The sequence below is a fragment of the Stigmatopora nigra genome, chromosome 2 (genome assembly GCF_051989575.1).
Source record: "Stigmatopora nigra isolate UIUO_SnigA chromosome 2, RoL_Snig_1.1, whole genome shotgun sequence".
In the NCBI taxonomy this organism is placed as follows: Eukaryota; Metazoa; Chordata; class Actinopteri; order Syngnathiformes; family Syngnathidae; genus Stigmatopora; species Stigmatopora nigra.
This window is the reverse complement of record NC_135509.1, coordinates 10,365,416-10,387,196: the sequence shown is the minus strand read 5'-3', so window position 1 is coordinate 10,387,196 and position 21,781 is coordinate 10,365,416. Positions and strand designations below refer to the sequence as shown.

The following is a 21,781-nucleotide window of genomic DNA, read 5'->3' as shown; positions in this document are numbered from 1 at the left end:
GACCGAGCGCCACGTACGGTCTGCTTAATCAACTACAAGACAGTTTTGATTGACAAGTAGTTTATCAAATCAGCATTCAGTTTGACTGCCACGCCGCTAGGCCGTCCAATGACGTTAGCCGTAGGTGGAGCGTTACCATGGTGACCAATCCGTCGCGAGAGTTGATGTCATGAGCGGCTTGGATCGGTGGCAGGTGGCGGTTGTAAACATCCACAAGCTAGGCTAAAGAAAAACTCGTTCAAGAGCTAAAAGTGTATCAGGAAGTATGTGAGTAATGCACTCTTTTACCTGTACTGTGTTTTAGTATCACACTTGACGATAGTTGGAAACTTGTTCCATTGCTTGTCCAATAAGAATCGCTGCACCGGTCAACATATGGAAGCCGTCCGTGTGTATTGCAGTCCACTGCGTTTTAATGAAAAATATTTAACTAAGAAAAATCTTAATTTCGTTCAAATCACAATGTTGCAAACGATCAGATCATATACAGTATACCTGTCCAGTAGTTATGCAGCTTCAACCTTTGCACTTGTTATTACATTGCCTAATTCCAAGTGAATGTGGTCATGGGATGCACTGTCTGTACATACTGTGTGGTCTTATAAGAGGAATTGATACAGTGTCAATTGCACCTACTGACTGTATTTCAATGATCCAAAGTTGATGGCGATTGTAGGAGGTAAAGCATTGGCCCAACGCGTTCCGGTTCTGCTGAGTCTGTGGCTTTGCACCCACACACTGCCTATTACCGTGGACCAAAACAATGAGAACACAACGCCCGGAGAGGATAAACTGGATGCCCCACAGAGTGCAGTAAGTTCAAAAATGTTTTTATTTACTGAATACATTATTGTTGATTACATTCAGATTTACTTGGGTATTGTAAATTTGTGCTTTTATAATTTCTACTATTAAAATAGATGGACTGAGTACGTATGAAATCAAACAACTGTTTAAATGTTAACAGCACTGTCATTTTTACCGTAAAGCAATTCATATCAATGCCCCACAATGAGTTCTCTGTGAAAGACATGACTTTTCAAGCTACTGCTGCTGGCTACAATAGATAAAACATTGCCATGTTTTAACACATTGGCCTTGGATTTGTAAAAGTTTGACAGCGATAAAATGGCTCTCTATTTGCCATTCAGCCATTTCCCTGTGTTGGACTGTGGAGGTTTCACTATTAAAAGTGACAAATACTATGTAAAGTTTACATGTTTATTGGATTATGCATTCCACTTTGTTCATCTCAGAACACTGGTCTGCACTATGACCGCTACCTCAGGGAGGTCATCGAATTCCTGGAGAAAGACCCCCATTTCCGGGAGAAGTTAGAAAACGCCAACATGGAGGACATCCAAGTGAAGTTTCGAAATCCAAAAACATCTGTTGACCTCACTGCTTGTCGCACCACTAAACTCTTGTGTCAACTTACAGCAAGGCAAACTTGCCAAAGAGCTGGACTTTGTCCACAATAACCTCCGAACCAAACTGGACGAGCTTAAGCGGGAAGAGATGAACAGGCTACGGATACTCATCAAGGCCAAACACGATATTGAGGCAGGGGACGGTAACTACCCAGTATGTTGTTCTTGCGACATTGGCTTGTGTATTGCTTGTTGCACAAACCATTTTGTAATGTACTTCTGCAGTTGACACATCGGATATAACATTTAAAATGAAATAGGGGAAATTAGTGATGCCATACTATTGAAGCCACTTAGTTGTTTTTCTCTCTCTATTGAGCAAAGTGAGTGCAGGAAGTTAAAGAGGAACATAAAAAGTCAGATCATGAAGGCTATAGTTAGGTCACCAATGCACTGGATAGAAACATGCAAAACAAAGTTTGAGGCTTAGTGCACTTCAATTAAAATAATACATTCCGATTTAAAAGTATATCTTGTTTGCACAGGCTGGAAAGTTGACCACCAGGCCTTGCTAAGACAATTTGAACACCTCAACCAAGACAACCCACATTCATTTGAGCCAGACGATTTGGACCGCCTCATCAAATCGGTAATTACCCCAAATAATGAATTGGATGTCTATCACAGTCAATGGCAGCTAGTGTGTTAAGAGGCACTGGTCGCCCCAACAGGCCACCAAGGACCTGAAACACTACGACCAAGAGCGCCATGACGAGTTTAAGCGCTACGAGATGATGAAAGAGCACGAGAGGCGGGAGAAGCTGAAGGCCATGACAGAGGAAGAACGCAAGAAGGAGGAGGAACACCAGCAGGAGATGAAAAAGAAGCATGCTGAGCATGCCAAAGTCAACCACCCGGTGAGTCAGCAGGACTGGGAAGTGAACAAGTACGAAGCGTTTGCTACTTGAGGCAATCTTCCAGGTGCCGCTTTGTATATTTTTAAACATTGTAGACAATTGAATTGGTTAACAAGTGCTAACATGCCTAGTATGTGTAGGGAAGTGAGGACCAGCTGAAAGAGGTGTGGCAAGAGTCCGACGGTCTCGACCCGGATGACTTTGATCCAAAGACCTTTTTCAAAATGCATGGTAGCACTAACACGTGAAGCACAAATAAAAGGATGGAACTTTGTCTAAAAATAATTGATATTTGCCAAATGTGTACAGATAACAATGGTGATGGTTTCTTTGATGAGAATGAGCTTGAGGCCCTCTTCACTAAAGAGGTATGATATCATCATTTATGAGTGCTCATGTAATCCAATCTGCTGCAGAAGGGCATTGCTGATGAATAAAAATCATATAACCCCTGGAATGGTTAATTTACCAATACTTCAAAAAGAAAAAACATGTTACATTATTAATACACTTTTAAATACATTATTTAAAAGAAATTTAGATATGTAGTAATTTTGGAGTATTCATTCTGTGTGTTCAAGCTTGAGAAAGTGTACGACTCCAAGAATGATGAAGACGCTGACATGGTAGCGATGGAGGAGGAGAGGCTGCGAATGAGAGAACATGTCATGGATGAGGTGTGTAGGATTTATAATTCAATTGGTGTTTGAAAGATATATACAGTGCAACACCTTGTAACATGAATATCAACCTATTTTTATTTTATTACATATTTCTCTTGTTGCCATTTTTACTATTTATATAAAATATACTTTAGGCAAATTCTTGCCAAAGCAAACTAGCTCAAAATTTAAATACTGTACACTTGATTTTTCTTTTTTTAATCATTTATAATAATTGAAGTATCAGAATGTGAAAATTGCATTTTTGTGACTCTTGCCTACACGTAGAGTTTAAGAGAGCTTTTTTAAAACTGTGAGCACTTGTAATGTGTTCAGGTGGACACCAACAAAGACAGACTGGTGTCACTTGCCGAGTTCATGGCTGCCACGAAAAAGCAAGATTTCCAACAAAAGGAGGAATGGGAGGTATAAATCCTTTCACTTTCCCACACTAAGACCAGAATTCTCAAACATTTGACTGCAGGTACAAATATACAATAGTAGTGAGCAAGCCCACACAACCAACTTGCCAATTCATTGTAGCAATAGGCACAAAATGAAAACAAAAAAATCTTCCCTAAAAAAATATGTTCAGAACCAAAACCTTTATTTTTAAAGGTAAAATGTAACCTACTGTTTTTGTATTAAGTATATCTTACATTGACGCTCGTGTGGCTTGCAGACAATGGAGCAGCAAAACTTCTTCACCGAGGAGGAACTTGCAGGATATGAGCAGCAGCTGGCCAGGGAGGGCAAGATGATCCTCGATCAAGCGGTGGAGCTTCAGAAACAGAGGGAGGAGCTACAAAAGAAGCAGGAGGAGCTCAACGCTCATAAGCAGGGCCTTCAGCAGGTCCACATTATCATCATCAACATCCAGTATCTCTAAACCACTCCTAAAGGGACACTTTGGGGTTATTGTTTTAATGGATCCAGGGCAGATAATTTAACCAATCAGGTTTCTGCCCACCTGCCTGCAATGAAATGATTATACTTATAAGCTTCCCGATTGGTGAAAGCATCATCTTGTTTATCACTTGGGATGAAATCTTGCACCCATTGTGGCCCCTTTGTGGAATAGTTTGGAGACCTCTGACTTATATGTTCAATTTATTCTGTTCTTTTCTGTTTTTTTTCAGGCCGTGGATGAACTGGAGAGAAAAAAAGCCCTATCCAAGTCAAACTCTAAAGGTGATTCATAGGATAGTTTTGCTTGCTGTAAAATTTTGCGGTGAAGCAAAATGTGATGATCATTTTGGGGGCGGGGTCATTATTACAGAACCTGGAGCAATGGGAGTTGGAGGTGAACCAGTGCTAAGCGTGCAGCCCACACAAGCCCCAACTCTGATTTCACATCTTTAATGGGTCCCAACATGGAGTCTGTGTAATTGCTTGGTGTTGTCATTTCATCCTTCTTTCTTGTCTACTTTTCTTTGTTTCAATGACAGTGGATAAAAGGAGGGTAGCTCATTTCTAATTGGAATTTAAGGTTGGAATTATTCCATGAATTGAAATATTTTCATATGCAGACTTCCATTGAACAATCAACAGGTCTCAATACACATTAGATCACAATACAACATTATGGAAGGCCTGGATAATCAATGCAGTTTGTTATATTTTCAAACATATTTAATTTTCAGTTTGTAATTTTCTCACTTTGAAAATTCCTTGAATTTTGAAATCTTATATATTTTATTTTTCCAGTGCAATTTGTTGCCACTGAAATTCAAGGTTGAAATGCTTACTAGTATTTATTGATTTACATTTTCAGCTATTGTTGTCATTAGAACTATATCATTTTCTTTTTTCTATGCATTCATGCCCTAACTACAGGTAATTTCTCTATATAGAATGATTCATTGATGGCTTTCCCATGCTACCATACTTTTTCTGTCCTAACATTTTACCACCATCTTGTTCTGAATGGAAATAAAGCAAATGAAGTGGCATTTTTACTGCATTTTGTTTTTTTTAAGTCCACCAAAATTCAGACCTAAATCCCATAGAGAGAATCAGTGGCAACATTTAAATTGGGTCACAGTATCGACTAGTCAAAGTACAATGAGGCCAAATGCCTATTGAAAATAGATGCCACATTTTTCAGATTTTTATTTACTCTAAATTTTTCAGAATTAAATTGGGAGTCATTTTTTTAAAATTTGAAGTTAGTAGTAATTTTCTTTTAAAACTAGATTTAAAAAAAAGAACAATTTAGGAAAGATTTATAGATATTGTTGAGAAAAAAATTAAAATCCCCCGATTTTCAACAGAAGAAATACATCTGGAATTCGAGTTGTTTTCCAAATGACTTCCAATGCTACATCATGAATTGGTATCGACGTAGATATGTGCAAGGCGCTCGGTATAGTAGTCTCCAGCCCGAATCGGCGGATACTTGTTTGACCCATCCACGCAGGTGATCGTGGCATCGTCATCAGGCATTAGGAAGAAAGCCAGGGACTGTCGTGTACTGGAGTCGTCAGCCGTGGGCAGCACAACTTTATGGACCTGATGGAGAAACACCGGGAGGGAAAAAAACATTTGCTTGATCGAGAGTGCATCTTTTCATAGAGTTGCTATCACCCATAATAAAGAGGTGAAACATCTACTAACCGCAGACACAAAACGGTCACTTGTCCAACGTTGCATCATGTCCGCGATGTTGACGAGAACCGCCCCAGGGACGCACGGAACCAGAGTGAACTCACCGGAACGCCGACATACCTGAAACACAGGCAGTGAATATTGCGAAAGATCGCTCCTTGTTCAAATGGGTTGACCATTGCCCCTCAGAAAAAAGGCCGATTCAGTTTAACAGTTGAAATGGATGGGACATCTATTGCCTTCAATGGATGTTTTTAAATATACATTTCTGTCCCACTAGCTACCACAACACGTATGCTTTAACCTAGGCTGGCAGTGAATGAGTTAAGCTAATGACAACTTTTGAATAGATTGTATGTCCATGGTAGTGACCAGTGTACCCGCGAGGTTGCAGCCAATTCTCAAGAGAAACTCCCTCACCTGCAACCCTTGCGAGTTCTGGAATAACAAGGTCATGCTTCCATAATCTGAATGCGCTCCACATCTCAGTTGGCCTTCCTTGGCCAGCCTGCCATTCACTGGCGGGTAGTACAGCGAACGTAGCGTGGTCAGGTTCCCATCAGCTACCAAGATACAAAGTTGTTATGAATTCGAAAATGAAAATACTTTTTTCGGATGGTACATTTTTCTCAAAAATCTAACATTTGGTCAATTTTATAATAGGACAATGGCGTACTATCGAGTTGGCGGTGGGCATTTAGAAAGACTTGGGGGTCCACATCAAGGCTGTGGGCAATCACTCTCAAAATGCGTAGACTCAGCTCTTTGCAGCGGTAGTAAAAAGTCGTCTGGCTCTCACGGAATCCTTTCAAGGAAGACCATTTCTACGTGGTAGCAGAAAATGAAGAGTTGTTATAAGTTAATCAGTGACATTGTTTGTGATCAAAGGGTGATTTTTTTACATTGTTTATCAGATGGGGGACACTGGGCCTGAAAAAAAGCTTGTATTTTGACCTCAAAACTAAATTAAATATTGTCCTTACTATGTCGGGGTTTAGTGAAGTTAGGTTGAAGGCTTCTTTTAAATCTTCTGGTTTTTCTTTGTCAACCCTAAAATAAAAGAGAAAATACAAGAACAAGAAGTTTTTGAGTCCCACAGCCCTGCATGGAAGAATCACCTTTCCGACCCCAGAGGTAGCCAGCCGTGGACGACACAATTTGGGAAGGTATTCCTTCTGAACGGTTGCTTGAGATGTTCCGGCTGACTAAAAAACCTCATCGAACATTCCATGACAGCCTCCACCTGCATGAATATGAGAAGAGACATCTGAAAAGTGTCTATACATTGTGTCTATTTTAAGGATAAGTCAACCTATTTCACTTCGATTTGCAAGTTCTAATGCAACCACTTGCAAATGCTGGCTATCCCAGAAAATATGACATTTTACTTTAAGAACTTTGTATTTATGTCTCATACTCACACTGTTAAAAAAAAAACCTTTAAATTATTCACTGTAGCAAGACTCAATATGTGAACTTAAAGTAAGCAGACCTAATAAAAAAATCTTGTCTTTAATTACATCAATAGATAAAGTTATTCCAAGGAGATTTTGAACCTCACCATGTTTTTGTAGATCTATACGAATTTGTAGTTGAAATTTACCTCATCTTGCTTGATCCCTGTATTGGCCAAGAAAACAAATCCAACTTGGGTAAAAGCATTTTTTAACTCTTCGCACAGTTTGGACAGATCCACGCGTGAAATGTCTTCCACGTCGAGGCTGCATGAGCTAAAGTCCACCACTGGGATGCTCATGATGGCGTCAATCTCACAATGGGCTGAAGATAGACCTCTAAGTATGCATATATACTTAGATTTTTGAGGTGTCCATTTACATACTCAGGGCAGGAGGAGAGGGGCGTTACTAAATGAGATGGGCAGTCACCTGACCACTGCTGACCAATCAGAAAGGTGTCAACGTCATCACTGTTACCTGATTTTCCTTGGCTTTTTAAGGCATTTGTCAGAAAAATCTATACTAATGGAAAAAAATAAAATAAAAATGCATTATTCAAAGATGGATAATTATCTTGTTTCTAATAGTCAAAAATAGGTACTCTAAGAAAAGGCAAAACTCTTTGGGAATGAGTTCTGTGTGTTTATTACAATAAAACATCACTCTCATTTTTACTTGCTTTTTACCCACATACATGAATTCATTTTCCGGACCACTTACAAGGGACGTGGGGGTGCTGGAGCCTAGCCAGAGAAAACCTACGCAAGCTGGGGTTAAAATATGCAGACTCCACCGTACCGGCCGGTTGAATCTTCCATTTAAGTACTATAATTTGACTTCATCCCTTATTTTTCCAAACATTGCATTTGCTTTAGCGGTAGAATCTATACTTTTTTTCATTTCAGAGCTCCAAATATGATGTGAGTTCAATTTGAAGTGAATCTTTGTTACTCATAATGAGTTGTCTGATAATGCTAAGTTTTGAAATCTTATATCTTAACTGTTTTAACTCACAATTATGGCTTAAGGTTCAAATGCAAAAAAAAATGAGGATAACCAAAGGCAGAGCATCAATATCTGCACGTTGGTGAGGAATGTGCTGAAAAGGTGTCACTTTCAAATGAACTTGCATGGCATGTCAATCATGTGAATAAAGCTGCTCCCACATTCATGCTGGTCTTGACAAGGGCTCAAATCCGGCCATAGGAATGTTGAAAACGCTCCATGAGGTAGGCATCTGAACGGACAGGGGGGTATTTGTCGGAACCGTCTATGCAGGCGACCACAGCCTTGTCGTCGGGTTGGACGAAGAAAGCCAGGGACTGTCGCGTGCCGGAGTTTCCAACCGGTGGCAGCATAACTCTATGGAGCTGATAGAAACACATATGACATACTTATTTTGGTCTATTAAGACATTATTATACTATGCATTATGTATAGGACTAACTAAACCCCTTTATTATTTGCAGTATTGATGATAAACTCATTTGTTACTGTTCTAAATTGGGGTCATTTTAGTAAATTTGTAAAAAGAACAAAAAAAAAGTTTGGAATGTGCTGCTGACCACAGAGACAAAGTGGTCAGATGTCCAACGCTGCATCAAGTCGGCAATGTTGACGAGGACGGCTCCGGGCACACGAGGGACGCAGATGAACTCGCCGGAACGTTGGCACACCTGAGCACATGCATTCACACTTTTAGGAATGGATGATTATCCACAATTATAATTTTTGTTCACTTACTTGGAGACCTTCGTCACTCTGGAACAACAACGTGATGCTCCCGTAGTCGGAATGTTCCCCGCATCGGAGTTGACCCTCCTTGGCCAACTCGCTTTTCACCGGCGGGTAGTAAAGCGAACGCAAAGTGGTTCCGTTCTCATCAGCTAAAAAATGACCCATGCAAATGTGCAACGGTTTTAGACAACAGACACCTAAGCGTTTAACCACATACAACATGACTTTTTCGCTTTCAACTTGGTAGTGATGCAGTTGTAAACCACAAATTAATACACTACCAAACAACAACAAAATATCCACAAAAGGTTTAACAGTATAATCCAGCAAAATCGAGCCATTCTAAATCTGCAACAGTGTCAGTGAAGAAGTGCATCTCATACATCCAATCTGGCGGTGCGCATTGAGGAAGATGTTAGGGTCCAAATCCAGACTATGGGCCATCACCCTCAAAACCCGGCGGCTCAACTCCGTGCAGCGGTGGAAAAAAGCCGTCTGAATGTCTTGGAATCCAGCCACCTCTTTAGATGTGGGCCATTTCTACATAGGAGAACAGAACATAAGATCCAATGAAGCTACAAATGTGGTTTGCACTGTCATTGTTGGACTGAAAAAATGCTTACAATGTCAGGATGCAGCGAAGACAGATTAAATGCCTCTTTAAGATCTCCTGGTTTCTGTGGATTCAACCTTAAAATGTAAATTAAAAAAATCAGGAACATTGTATTCGGTGGCTGATTATGGATTTCTGAATGCCTTATCAGAAAGTGACCTTGTTCTGTTTTGATCTCATTAGGTATCTAATGCTGTATCTAAACAAAAACAAAGGTTAAACAGCATTTTCTAGACGTGATTAAGCTTCTCTATAAAGAAAAAAGAAAAATATATAAATGTATATATATCGTCATCACCACCTTTCAGTTTCCAAGGATACCCAGCCATGGTTGGGACTGTTTGGAAAAGTTTTCCTGCTGAATGGTCGCTTGAGGTGATCTGGCTGGAGGAAAAAGTTTTGGGAAACATCCATGACGCGATCAACCTGCAGGAAAACACCCGCTTTTAATTGTTTTTTCCTATTCCAGTTTCTGTTTTGTAGCAAATAAATGAAAATTCATTCGCTCCTCTCAGTCCAAATGGATTGGACGTTGAGCGCCATCAATGTCGCCGAAACATGAATATTTACTGCCAGACTTCATGATCTAAATGAATTGGGTGCATCAACTGGATGTAATGAATTAAACACTGAAAAAAGATCATCTTCAAAGTGTTATTTGCAGCTGTACTCAGTGCATTTTTCCCCTTCATTTTAATGCAATTATTGTCATTTTCATATTGTACTCATTCATCATTATGACAAATATCATACAATATGAAATGTTTAAAATAAAAGGACAGCTCATGTTAAAAAAATATGTATACATACATTATACACACACATGGTAGTAGCGAGGAAGTGAATAAAAAAAGCTGTGAAATGACAACCAAAGTTAATAAAGTACTTTTTTAAACACCACGACTATTCTATTTTACCTCCGCCTGTGTGATGCCAGTATTCTCCAAGAAAACGAAGCCCACTTCAGTGAAAGCCACTTTTAATCCTCTGCTCATTTGATGGAGATCTGCGTTGGAAATATTCTCCACCTCGAGACTGCCCGCACTAAAGTCCACCACCGGGATACTCATGATTTTAAATGAAAGCGTATATATAAGAGAAATAACTTCTCGAGAGCCGCAGAAAGTGACGTGAAATGAACACGTTTGACGCTGCGGTGCGCGCTGTTATTGTGGCAGATTTTGGTCACGTGACGACTCCATCCAATCAGAGCGACAGGAGCGCTATCAGCTCACCTTTGGATGCCAACGTGAACAACACAGGTGATGTGGACGCAAGCACACGTTTAAACACAATTTCTTGTATACAAGAAGCAAAATGTCGAGCTTGAGGGAAAAGGAGTGGAGCATCTCCTTTGCCGGCTGTGGATTTATGGGCATTTATTATGTAGGTGCATGTAGCTGTATCCTGGAGCGCTTCCCGCATCTTATCCGAAATGCATCCAAGATCTACGGGGCCTCGGCGGGGGCCCTGATGGCCGCGTCTCTTGTCACCAGAGTTCCCCTGGGTGAGGAAGCCCAAATCTCAATATATGATTTTTGTATTATCATAATTTATTTAGTATATACCTTGTTTAGTAAATAGAAACACAACCTGAATGAGAAATGGTCTGTTTTTAGTTTTGCATACTTAACATTTGGGATACACATGTGATATGACACAAAATCTGATGACCAGCTAACCAGCTTTCAATTATAATTATCTATTAATAATCATTATTGTGGTGGTCAAGGGGAGTCTTCATCTCATTGCCCTTGGAGCAGGTAAAACAAACCTATGGAAGAGGGAGGTTTTGGAACGGTTTCATAGTGTGCTCATGATAAATAAACAGCAAATAATGATCAAACTTGCAGGATGATATTTTAACATGGAACTAAGGTGATAACATTTTGGAGTAATGAGGGGAAAGGTCAGAGGTCAGGAAAGGATAACTGATTAGACTGACTTTTCATTAAATTTCTAATCACAACAAAAATACACTCACCACAACAAAGCTTTATTTTGTTTTTATTTCATACTATTTAACTCATTAACCGCCATTGACTATGAAAAAAAAAGAAAAAAAAAGACCCAATTCATATAAACTTTAAGTACTAGCAATGATTGCCGTTGAAGGTCCTAGACATCCATTTTTTTCTTTTTGCAGCAATCATCGTCTTCCAGTCAATATGGAACATGGAGTGAGTCATCATACAACTCCAATGTATCAAGGCACACCCTAAATTCGAGTTAGACATTTCGCAAATGCCACAGAACAGTTGAAAAAAACACTACTCAAACGTATCATCTCTATTTTTGTCATTTGTTCCACATCCATACATTCCTGTTAGTGTTGACTGAAATTTACTGTTAAGTTAAAATAAATTGGATTAAGTAATGTGGCATCTATGATTTTGCTTACTCATTGGGTTCCATATATTTGAGCTGGGATTATTCAAATAGATTTGAACATTTTTTCAGTGCAATTCTCAAATTAATATTGATCTCCAAAATAATTGTGAAAATGTAGCTTATCCCTGCACTTTGTGTGCCGATATCCCCCTCAGAAAAATGCTGTGTGGATTTGATGTACATGGCAAAGGAGGCCCGTAAACACAAACTTGGCCCGCTGCATCCATCTTACAACCTGTTGCAGCTAGTCAAAGAGTCACTACTGGCCTGCCTGCCTTCTGACGCCCACCTACTTGCCTCTGGGAAGCTTTGCGTTTCACTCACTCGGGTTTCCGACGGCAAAAATGTCCTGGTTTCTGACTTTGAAAGTCGAGAGGATCTCATTCAGGTAGAGCAATGTGATTCATTTGCGTTATCCTGACCGTGTCTTAACTGTCTATTTGACTTCCTTCAGGCACTTTTGTGCAGTTGCTTTGTCCCATTCTACTGTGGAGTCATTCCGCCAAAATATCGTGGTGTGGTGAGACAACATCATTGTAAGTCACTTCTTGGGTCAGCACGTTGAGCAGGTCTTTTCTGCCGCCCTTCCTAGCACTATGTAGACGGTGCGGTTAGCGACAACCTGCCCCGCTGCCACCAGAGGAGCACCATCACCGTGTCAGCGTACGCCGGTGAGAGCGACCTGTGCCCACGGGCGAACACACCCAGCCTCCACCAGGTTCGCTTTAACAATGTCAGCATCCAGGTCAACTCGGAGAACATGTACCGGGTGACCAGCACCTTCTTTCCGCCACAGCCTGAGGTGAGACCGCAAACCACCCGTTTACCAGCTCATGTTTCTCAATTTTCGGATTACTCAACCGTGGTGAAATCCTCAGTTAAAATGCAGCGTTGTATGTTTTATTGTTATAAGCCATTCCATTTTTTACAGGCCATGGCTGAATTCTGCCACAACGGCTGGATGGATGCGCTCCGCTTCCTGCAAGACAACAGTGAGACCAAAGTCTCTCTATTCCAATTGGTAGTAAACTTGATGAATCTTCAACTTACACTTTACTGCACAGATCACATAAACTGCGAACCTGTCCCAAGGAGTTTGAAAACCCTTTCAGCCAAACCAGCTTGCTGTGATCTGGTGGTGGGACCGTTGAAAGTTTTGGAGTCCAGTGAAGACCATTGGTGGCTAAACCCTCTTGTCATAGAAAACCTCCCTATTAGCCTCAAAAAAGGTATCCCACAATTAAACACATTAGAAGGCCCCTTAAATGTGTCCTTTGAGTTATGTTTTGCATGTTTGTGTGTCAGCTTTGTGCACCGCATGCAGACAAGTACACCCGGGCGGGGGTCTTCTGTCTCATGTCTCCGTGCTGTTCAGACCCAAGATGGCTCCCTCCTTCCTGAGGCTGCCCAGCACTAAATCCCTTGGACCGGCCATTTCGCTGGCACGAAGGTGACAGAGTTGATAACGGCAAAGTCAAAGTGAGACAGCAGGGAAGAGCAAGATTGCTTCATACCTCCATGTTGCAGAGTGGCTCACTGGCTACCGGACGTCCGGCGGGACCTGACGTGGCTATACAGGGCGGCGGGGGGCTTCTACAAGCGTGGCAAGGGGCATGATGAGGAAGAAGAGGATGAAGGGTACAATCAATGACGGTATATTTTTAAAGATGGCGTTGTTCTTAAAAGCATATATTGCAGGGAGGCTCCAAGAATGCGAAGATGCTACAGCCTGCCATCCGATCTGAACTCGTGGGCCAAATGGGACAAGACTACGCCCATGTCAGGCCAGGTGTCAGAAATATACACACAGCTTACTCGGTTCCCTACTCCTATCTTGAAGCCTGAACTTGAGTGAAATAACATCATCTGGTCCAAGAAGTTGTTGGTTAATAAAACTGCTTCAAGGGTATGTAGTGATTTCTATGTGAGGCACATTGAGTTCCATATTTTGCCTGTAAATAACGCTGTAATGATACATTTATCTAAGATACATTAATTGACCGTTCATGTTTGAACTGAGGAAAAATTTGCAATTGCCTTGTACATATTATATTGTATTGTTTCATCATTCTTGTTTTTTAAATTTAATAACACTGATGTAAGATAGGAAGAAAATCTGCCTGTAATAAAATGTTTTGATTTGTCTTCAATTTATACCTTGTTTTAAATCAATTGGCTAAAAAATGTATTGAGTTACAGATGAATAAATCCTTGTTTTTGTGACTCTACCCCATAAAATGTGAAAAAAGTTATGTATGTTATGCTGTTACAGTACATGTAGAAATTATGGTTAAAAAAAAGCTCATTTTGATTCGTTATAATGGAATCAATTTGTCACTGTACACAAATCAATGATTCCAAAATTTGAATTTACTATTTTGAGTACTTTGATCCTGTCGGACCCACTGCAAGATTATTTTTATAACGTTGCCCCTCCCTCACTGAGTTATGAAAGCGTGTTTGTGTCAGGTGATCCTCTATGTTGCACAACACTACCATGTGGATGAGTGTATGAACCGTCAAAACGTCGAGGCCATGTTTGCCAAGGGGGAAGAGTGGAATATTTCCTTTGCGGGATGCGGTTTCAGTAGTGCTTATTACTTAGGAACGTTGACGTGCATCTTGGAGAGAGCGCCACATTTGGTACACGGAGCCTCAAAGATCTGCGGAGCCTCATCGGGATGCCTGGTGGCCGCAGCCTTGGCCGTCGGACTTCCCATCGGTGAGAAATGTCATCTTTAATAAAAAAAGCTGGAGTTAGGAGAATAATAATACAATTTTGCTTGAATTTGCAAACTTTTGAAGCCACAACCAAAAACATACATAATTCCAGACCCTAACAGTTACGTAAGCCTAAATCCAGCCCCGTTTGACCCCAGCTTGTTTTTTCTCTATCCCTTCAGGGTTTACCTTTTCAAATCAGTTATCTTTCCAAATGGTTGTCCATCTCATTGCGCCCTGTGATGGCCAGCAGTTCAGGCTGTCCCAATTGGCTGGGATAGGTTCTCCTGCGACACTTATAAGCGGAATGAAAAATGAATGAATGAAATTAAGTTCACAGTGGCAAGTTCATTGGGTTCATTGACACTCAAAGTCAACAATTGAGAAAAGATTCTATTACATGTTTGAGGCCAACGACATAAAATGTAAATATCTACTCAGAACATATGTGGTTGGACTTGATGGCGCTGGCCAAAGAGGCCAGGAAGCATCGGCTGAGCGTCTTTCATCCGACCTTCAGCCTACTGCGAACAGTTCGTGACTCCCTACGGAAGAAGCTACCAGAAGATGCTCACCGGCGTGCTTCGGGCAGGCTCTGCGTATCCCTCACTAGCTTGAGTGATGGGAGTAATGTCCTGGTGTCGCACTTTGACAGCAGAGAGGAGCTCATACAGGTGCGCTAACATATTGAGCAAATCGCATTGTTTCCATGTTTGAATCCATTTGTTTATACAGGTGCTGATGTGCAGCTGTTTCTTTCCCATCTACTGTGGCTTCATACCACCATCCTACCGCGGAAAGGTGAGCTACCACCACCACCAAAAAAAACCCAACAACAACAATCTATCAATTTACCTATAAAGCAGCAATTGGTGTGTGTCTTAGCTGTACATAGATGGAGCCCTTAGCAACAACATGCCAATGATGGAGCATCCTAACACCATTACAGTGGCCCCGTTTTGCAGTGAGAGTGACATCAGTCCCAAAGATGGGGCTTGGACCTCCATCTCTGTGCACTGTAACAGTCTATGCTTGCAGTTGACTGCGGGAAACGTGCGCCGAATCTTCACCTCGTTCCTCCCTCCGGCACCAGAGGTTAGGTTCTCAGAAGTATGACTTTCATGGAATAACTGGGATTATTCTGCTAAATTATGACATGCTGTTTCACTCATATTAGGTCCACATAAAACTAACAACTCTTTTGAGACCAAATTTGAAATATATTTGCCAATTTATAGCGTTTCACTGTGCCTAAATTTTTCATGCATGACTCTAGTGTTAACAGAGTAAGTCTCCATTTGACTCAAGTTTGGATTTGAATATTTACTCCTACTGCCATGACTGCTACTCCTACTACTACAACTACTATTACTACTGCTACCACTACTACTTTATAATGTCAACGTTTGACACGCAGGAGCTGTCAGAGATTTTCCAAAGTGGCTACACAGACTCTCTTCACTTCTTGAGACAAGAAAGTGAGAGTTCAATATCACCAAACTTACAGAAAAGAAGCAAAAAAATACAGTCTCATATCTTATGAATTATATCATAGATCTGATGGGACCATTTACCACAGAAGATCAGGAAGACAATTTAAATGTTGCAAAAGCAGCATTGTGGGGACAACATTGCTGGCCAGAGCAACATGAACGTGGGCAAACACTCCCACTAAACCATAAGACAGGTGTAAATATCTAAATATTAAAAAATATGAAACAAGAAATATTTAAAACTCCGCAACATACAAAGTATTTGATTACAGAATGCATATACAAGCAAGTTTAAAGATTTTGGGTTTTTTTCCCCCACTGTTTATGCCTGTGTTTAGTGTTGTGTAGGAATGCAAGAGAAATAAGCTGTTTTTGCCCACTTGAAGTCTTTCACTATATGCTGACCCTACTGGCAATGGTGGCTGAACTGATTTGGTTCATTTTAAAGAGGTAAGGCCACAAAAGGTTCATATTTAGACAATATCAATGTTTTTCATATGGTATTTGTATGTACTTAAGTATATTTATAATTATTCCCCTTTTCTAAAATGGTATTACTATTTCATTACTTTACGACCTATGTATTATATAAAACACATTTGTGTGTATGTGTCTTCCAGTCTTTCAACAGAGAGGAAACACAGCAGGCTGGACTTGAATTCTGCAAAAACTTAAATATCAACAAATGTGGACCTGATGTTTGTTTTGTGAATATTTTAACTGCTGCCTTTAAGAGGAATGTACAGATACTAAAGATAAATGTAAAATACTCATGATCCTTTCCACGCAATTTGTTTCATTAAAACATCTAAATGGGTGAATAAGTAAACAAAAAGTGCAATAATGTGTAAAACGCACCACCATGACATTTTAATGGACAAAACATCATAATCATAAAACAAACATAAAACCCGAATTCTAAAAAGTCCTACAACGAAATCAATTGATAACAAATTCTAATGAGGTAATTTCCAATGACGACATCACCTCTGCAATCAAAGCAGTGGTTGAGTATGCTCGCATGTTTACTGCCTCACTTTGCAGTACAACAATTGTAAACATATGTGCACAAAAGTAAATGGGACAAACCACCCCGTTAAAAGGTTGTCATACTTCCCAATACTTTTGGCTTTACAGCTGGTGTTTTCTTTAGTAGTGACAGTAAAAGGTATTGGGAAAAGACTATTAAAAAGTCAAATGCAACCATGGATTAAGTAAGAGGAAGTTCTCAATACATTTGCTCACACAACTCTGGCCGATGTAATGGTGACCTCATGAAAGACAATAGTATTGGGACAAGTCTTAATCAAGAGATTCTCTAAAAATTCGCCTGTAAAAGGAGGCAAATAGTAAATATTGGAACACACCACCTAATGTGAAGCGGGCACGTGAACAAAAGTATTTAGAAATCTGAAAGTCCTGAACTAAGAAGAGAGTCTCAATACTTGAGTTCATAACGTGCTTCTGTGAGTCAAAATATAAACAAACAATGCTAGAAAAGTTAGCATTTGTGTTCCATTTTCCTACTCAACATTCTGGTACGATGCTGCCACAGCTACTGTGGCGAGTAAAAACCCATTTTCTCCAAAGGCAGCAAAAGAAAAAAAAGCCATTGTCCCTGCATTCGGCGGATATAAAATGGCTGCCTTGACGTTTGTCATACAACAAATGAAAATTAAAAACCACTGCAGAAAGAATATTCTGCAAAAATGTCTACATAGTCTATCTAAAAGTTTATATTCCGCTAAGGAAGATTTTTTTTGTTGTTGTTGTTTTTAAATTGGTAACAGTTTGTCCTCATACCGCTTGACTATCGCCTCCACCCTCATCTCCTCCTTCTTCGCCTCCTCCTCCTTTGCTCATGTCTAGAATCTGATTGGCGGATGATTCCGTCGTTCCCTCTTCGTCGGGAATTTTGTTTGACGTTCCCTCTTCGTCAGGAATTTTGTTTGACGTGCCCTCTTCCTGTCCTCCGTCTTCTGTAGATCCACATCCAAATACACAATCTATGTTTTTAACAATGAAAAAGAACGAACTCAAGCCTGCAGACAGAAAAAAAGACCTTTACCTGCATCCTTTTCCTGGCTCGGTGAAGCCGCACAATGACCGTTGGCTTGACCCAGGCCTTCCTCGGCCGGCGCCTGGCCATAACCTCCACCGTACGCGTCCTCGTAACCGGGATCGTACTGCTCTTCCTTGATGGCCACTCTCTTGGCGTCCTCTGTGGAGAAGGACGTCAAAATGAACAACGCTGCCGACGACCTGGTCGGGATCCTGACTTACGTACCCTTGGCCAACTTTAAGTCGAAGGTGTATTTGATCTCCTCGATTTCCTTTTGCTTCTGAATGCCCCGCAGGTGGTCTCGCAGCTCCCGCAGTTTGATGTAGAAGTGCACTTTGTCCTGAGCGCGAGGGAACTGAGCACAACGAGCGCTGGAGGATGGCATCAAGTACAGAGCCTGGTGAGAAAATGAAAAATAGAAACATAACTTTCAGGAAAAGTTGGAAAGTTGGGCAGAATTCACAACCCGAATGAAATGTAGAATACAATTTTCTTATGTGAAAGGCAAATAAAGTGAACCTCTACAATGGTAGTAGTAGCTCACTGTTTACTTACCACCTCACAGTCCGGGATCTTGTGCGGTTGCAACCCAAATTGCAGCGTCTTTGGTTTTTTACCAAAGAGCTCTCGACAAAACATTTCATATATGCCTGGAAGAATGAGGAGGGAAACGCATGACTTGAAGAATTGTACACTTAACGCAATGAAAATATCTGGCATAATAAGAATATATGTTCAGATTTCGTCAAATGCGAACATTTGTTTAGAAAAACTACATCCAGACTCACATTTTCCATTAAACACAGCAATGAGTGGTTTGAACTTGATTAGTTTCTCCACTAAAATTTTGCCCCCTTCACGCAGCTCTTTGCTGTGGAGACAAAAAACAATAAACGTTTAGGACAGTTCCAAGTGATAGGAATATAAATTTGTAACCTACCTTGACAAGTCTTTACTGCCTGGCGTTGCCCTGGCAACCATGTTGGTGAAACCCATTTTGTACTTGCCAGGCAAAACGGTGTCGTGCATGTGGTTGAGCTGCTCATCGGTAAATCCCGACAGGAAGAGACACTTCCCTAGGGTGAATCAAATTAACAATTCAATGACTAAATGAAATACAAAAGTAAGAGCAAGTCTTACACATATTATGACAATGTTGACTTTGACTCTTCCATATAGTAGTGTTCTGACCAATCCTTTTTAGATTCAATTGTAGCCCTTTAAGAGCCTTAAGGCCAAACCAGAAGAAAAAAATGTACTCAGTCTGACATCCACTCACAAAAATGATTCCCAGGGCCCGGAAACCATCGTCCAATATATGCAGCCATCAGACCGGGATTGATACCAATCTGCAAGAACAACAATTTGACACAATCAGACCCCTCCCAAAAAAATCCAATTTCCATATACGGTAGCCCCAAAAAGGTGAACTCACAATGACATAGTCCAGATTGTCCTCCAAGAGGTCTGGCAGCGTTTTCTTCATCACCTCCTCTTCCGACATGCCCTTGAAACGATCTATTTTCCTCTTGACTTTTTTGAAGCTCTCGTCAATTTTCTCCTGCTTGCCATCGGCTGCTTGACCTTCGGCGCCCTTCTTGGGTTTCGGACCCGGTTTGCCTTTGGGCGCTTTGGGTTCCTTTGGGGGCTTGGGTGCCTTAGGTGCTTTGGGAGCCTTAGGAGGCTTGGGAGGTTTGGGGGGCTTGGGCTCCTTCGGAGGCTTGGGCTCTTTTGGTGGCTTGGGTTCTTTCGGCACTTTCGGGACCTTTGGTGGCTTGGGTTCCTTGGGTTGAGTCAGCCGGCCTCGTTTTTTGGGGGGAGCTGCATGAAAGATAAAAAAAATAAAAATAAATAACAGTTATTGTGAATAGTCTACAAAAACGTCATTCGTTTTTTGTTGTGCTACGCTTAAAAATAGAATCACAAATCTAGCATTTGAATGGGACTGGAGATTTTTCAAATACGTTTTGTGAGGTTGGTAGGCTCCTCTTGCTCCATCATGGGGTGAGGGTGCACAATGTGCGGGGTCGCTTCTGCAGCTCCTCCTGTATGTGCCTCAGGGTAATGCGGTGGATGGTTATAAGCCGAATATTGGGCTTGAAGGGCTTGGAGTTGGAACTGTTGAGCAGACTGAATCCTAAGGCGGAAAAAATTTACATTTGGTGGAAAAGAATTAGGCATACATAGATACCAAGGCAAAACAATAGACATAAAACTTGAAATTATACGATGAACATAATTGGAGTTAATGTGTAAAAAAAAAGTGAGAAAGAAAGGGGAAATAAGTTGTTGTCTATTGGCCCATTCTAAGTCACTCACCACTGTTGCAGATACTCGGAGGAGCCAACAGGCAAGGATCCATTCAGCTTATTGTCCATCTTGCTCGTGCGTGCTTTAACTTTTATCAAATAAATAAATCAACAGGGGAAATGGAAGTGGCGCATGCAACAAACAGATGTTTTGACAACAATCTACAAATGCAAAAAAGAATACATGAAAAAAACTAAAACAAATTGTGAAAAAACTAAAACAAATTGTGAAACATAATGACTGAATAACCAGCCACTCACCCTCATTACCTCTATTTACAAGTTCTTTGGTACATTTGTCTGTCAATTTACAATCATAACGTATTCATGCATGATTACACACTTAACTATGTTTATACATGACTAATAATTGTTAGCAGATCAGTCTTAAGTTCGCCACACTCATATTTCTGCGTATGAAAAGTATAGTGCCAAGTGTCCCATTGTCTATTGTTGAGTTGCTTCTGTTCACACATTAAAAACAACAACAACAGCAAATTTCACTTGAATCAAATTCATCACAATCAGACGTGTTACGGCGCATTAACCGATCGATTACAAATAAACGCTTCCTACAAAAAAAACATATTTATAACTATGTACCTACCCTGTTTCTTTCACTGCTAAGTGCAAACAATGCTAACAACAAACTAGAGTGTAAATCTCAATATTTTAGAAACAATTAAATACACGATTGGATTTGCAAACTAAGCAACTCCACTTTTTTATTGAGTTGTGGGTAAAAAATAATATTTATAAGTTATATAAGACAAGTATCAGAACTATAGCTAATATTGGCCCCAAACTAGCAGCTAAGCTATCATGGATGAATGATCCTGCCTTTACATTGGAAGAATGAACAAAAACAGCTCAAAGGTTGAGAATAAATTATATGCACGGGACGTACCTAATCAACGAGTGTTACGATCCGTTTCTTTTTTTCTGGAAATTGATTTTCCCCCCTCATATGCCGCTCTTTTACTCAGCTCATTGGACAGGCAACGGATGCAACAAAAGACATGACAGCGCAGTCCCAGTCAACTTTGACTCCAGACGATTCCAAATTTCAGTCATTGGGGCATTACGCTAAGCGATATTTAAACAAATTAATTTAGCAGGTCTGCATTAATTACTTGAATTTGAATAAATGTGTCATTATATTCTCCATTTTACTAAATGTAATTTTGACTTAATCTGTAAAAATATAAAAGAAGAAATCCTGCAAAGCAACGAGTTGTTCACCCTATTGTATTATTGGTTTGAGCTGTTTGGCTTTTAAACTCAAGGTCGTTTCCTATTGGCTAAAAGTGCATGCTGTTGAATCCTCTGGTACATGCACCTCAAGTATAATGAACTTTTTCAAATTCACAAAACCCCCTTGGAAAATGTCATTTTATGGGGCAACACTATTAGTTAATATTTAATAAATACTCAGATTAACT

General features: G+C 40.4%; 6 protein-coding genes across 10 annotated transcripts; 3 read left to right on the top strand and 3 right to left on the bottom strand.

Moving 5' to 3' along the window:
- The first annotated feature begins 155 nt into the window (after positions 1-155).
- Positions 156-4,901, top strand: LOC144210168 (nucleobindin-2-like). Of its 3 annotated transcripts, none has more exons than XM_077736662.1 (13): positions 156-263; positions 661-813; positions 1,257-1,364; positions 1,441-1,573; positions 1,916-2,019; positions 2,102-2,287; positions 2,428-2,518; positions 2,597-2,655; positions 2,869-2,964; positions 3,286-3,375; positions 3,632-3,802; positions 4,089-4,140; positions 4,229-4,901. In XM_077736662.1, the coding sequence occupies exons 2-13, from the start codon at positions 664-666 to the stop codon at positions 4,309-4,311; spliced, it is 1,323 nt and encodes a 440-aa protein (XP_077592788.1). In that variant the 5' UTR covers positions 156-263; positions 661-663; the 3' UTR covers positions 4,312-4,901. The 3 variants fall into 3 exon arrangements, with proteins under 3 accessions (XP_077592788.1, XP_077592782.1, XP_077592797.1); XM_077736656.1 differs by having other exon boundaries at positions 156-267; XM_077736671.1 differs by having other exon boundaries at positions 176-263; positions 609-813.
- A 138-nt stretch (positions 4,902-5,039) lies between these two features.
- On the bottom strand, positions 5,040-7,461 carry LOC144210186 (uncharacterized). Its single transcript, XM_077736684.1, has 7 exons — positions 7,160-7,461; positions 6,675-6,799; positions 6,540-6,606; positions 6,233-6,380; positions 5,977-6,119; positions 5,566-5,676; positions 5,040-5,460 (listed from the first exon to the last, which is right to left on the bottom strand). The coding sequence occupies exons 1-7, from the start codon at positions 7,310-7,312 to the stop codon at positions 5,275-5,277; spliced, it is 933 nt and encodes a 310-aa protein (XP_077592810.1). The 5' UTR covers positions 7,313-7,461; the 3' UTR covers positions 5,040-5,274.
- A 227-nt stretch (positions 7,462-7,688) lies between these two features.
- Positions 7,689-10,504, bottom strand: LOC144187669 (uncharacterized). Its single transcript, XM_077710638.1, has 7 exons — positions 10,281-10,504; positions 9,665-9,789; positions 9,374-9,440; positions 9,134-9,290; positions 8,757-8,899; positions 8,579-8,689; positions 7,689-8,383 (listed from the first exon to the last, which is right to left on the bottom strand). The coding sequence occupies exons 1-7, from the start codon at positions 10,431-10,433 to the stop codon at positions 8,204-8,206; spliced, it is 936 nt and encodes a 311-aa protein (XP_077566764.1). The 5' UTR covers positions 10,434-10,504; the 3' UTR covers positions 7,689-8,203.
- A 176-nt stretch (positions 10,505-10,680) lies between these two features.
- On the top strand, positions 10,681-13,405 carry LOC144209073 (patatin-like phospholipase domain-containing protein 2). The gene is made up of 8 exons (XM_077735265.1): positions 10,681-10,870; positions 11,910-12,142; positions 12,209-12,274; positions 12,347-12,556; positions 12,686-12,746; positions 12,819-12,983; positions 13,060-13,204; positions 13,282-13,405. The coding sequence occupies exons 1-8, from the start codon at positions 10,681-10,683 to the stop codon at positions 13,403-13,405; spliced, it is 1,194 nt and encodes a 397-aa protein (XP_077591391.1).
- Positions 13,406-14,217: 812 nt separating this feature from the next.
- Positions 14,218-16,134, top strand: LOC144191870 (patatin-like phospholipase domain-containing protein 2; the record flags this gene model as incomplete). Its single annotated transcript, XM_077710931.1, has 6 exons — positions 14,218-14,476; positions 14,917-15,149; positions 15,211-15,276; positions 15,361-15,570; positions 15,893-15,953; positions 16,031-16,134. Coding segments are annotated over exons 1-6 (885 nt in total), but the record flags the coding sequence as incomplete, so codon positions are not given.
- Positions 16,135-16,814: 680 nt separating this feature from the next.
- On the bottom strand, positions 16,815-21,394 carry tdg.1 (thymine DNA glycosylase, tandem duplicate 1). Of its 3 annotated transcripts, none has more exons than XM_077710928.1 (11): positions 21,247-21,394; positions 20,350-20,428; positions 19,995-20,167; positions 19,466-19,851; positions 19,310-19,379; positions 18,971-19,106; positions 18,819-18,901; positions 18,586-18,680; positions 18,256-18,427; positions 18,037-18,189; positions 16,815-17,947 (listed from the first exon to the last, which is right to left on the bottom strand). In XM_077710928.1, the coding sequence occupies exons 2-11, from the start codon at positions 20,406-20,408 to the stop codon at positions 17,766-17,768; spliced, it is 1,509 nt and encodes a 502-aa protein (XP_077567054.1). In that variant the 5' UTR covers positions 20,409-20,428; positions 21,247-21,394; the 3' UTR covers positions 16,815-17,765. The 3 variants fall into 3 exon arrangements, with proteins under 3 accessions (XP_077567054.1, XP_077567055.1, XP_077567056.1); XM_077710929.1 differs by having other exon boundaries at positions 20,350-20,501; positions 21,247-21,387; XM_077710930.1 differs by lacking the exon at positions 20,350-20,428 and having other exon boundaries at positions 21,247-21,388.
- Positions 21,395-21,781: the final 387 nt, after the last annotated feature.

Bases quoted from the DNA above. Each gene is read 5' to 3' on its own strand.
- LOC144210168 (XM_077736662.1), top strand. From the start codon at position 664: ATGGCGATTGTAGGAGGTAAAGCATTGGCCCAACGCGTTCCGGTTCTG. The intron at 1,365-1,440 runs GTGAAGTTTCGA...GTCAACTTACAG, and splicing joins CCAACATGGAGGACATCCAA to CAAGGCAAACTTGCCAAAGA. The intron at 2,519-2,596 runs GTAGCACTAACA...AAATGTGTACAG, and splicing joins GACCTTTTTCAAAATGCATG to ATAACAATGGTGATGGTTTC.
- tdg.1 (XM_077710928.1), bottom strand. From the start codon at position 20,408: ATGGACAATAAGCTGAATGGATCCTTGCCTGTTGGCTCCTCCGAGTAT. The intron at 19,852-19,994 runs GTATTTGAAAAA...TCTTTCATGCAG, and splicing joins GCCTACCAACCTCACAAAAC to CTCCCCCCAAAAAACGAGGC. The intron at 18,190-18,255 runs GTACGTAAGTCA...CCTTCTCCACAG, and splicing joins CGACTTAAAGTTGGCCAAGG to AGGACGCCAAGAGAGTGGCC.
- LOC144210186 (XM_077736684.1), bottom strand. From the start codon at position 7,312: ATGAGCATCCCAGTGGTGGACTTTAGCTCATGCAGCCTCGACGTGGAA. The intron at 6,800-7,159 runs GTAAATTTCAAC...ATATTCATGCAG, and splicing joins CAGGGATCAAGCAAGATGAG to GTGGAGGCTGTCATGGAATG. The intron at 6,381-6,539 runs GTAAGGACAATA...GCTACCACGTAG, and splicing joins CTTCACTAAACCCCGACATA to AAATGGTCTTCCTTGAAAGG.
- LOC144187669 (XM_077710638.1), bottom strand. From the start codon at position 10,433: ATGAGTATCCCGGTGGTGGACTTTAGTGCGGGCAGTCTCGAGGTGGAG. The intron at 9,790-10,280 runs GTAAAATAGAAT...GTTTTCCTGCAG, and splicing joins CTGGCATCACACAGGCGGAG to GTTGATCGCGTCATGGATGT. The intron at 8,384-8,578 runs GTCAGCAGCACA...TGTTTCTATCAG, and splicing joins CTGACCACTTTGTCTCTGTG to CTCCATAGAGTTATGCTGCC.
- LOC144209073 (XM_077735265.1), top strand. From the start codon at position 10,681: ATGTCGAGCTTGAGGGAAAAGGAGTGGAGCATCTCCTTTGCCGGCTGT. The intron at 12,143-12,208 runs GTAGAGCAATGT...GACTTCCTTCAG, and splicing joins GTCGAGAGGATCTCATTCAG to GCACTTTTGTGCAGTTGCTT. The intron at 13,205-13,281 runs GTGACAGAGTTG...TCCATGTTGCAG, and splicing joins GCCATTTCGCTGGCACGAAG to AGTGGCTCACTGGCTACCGG.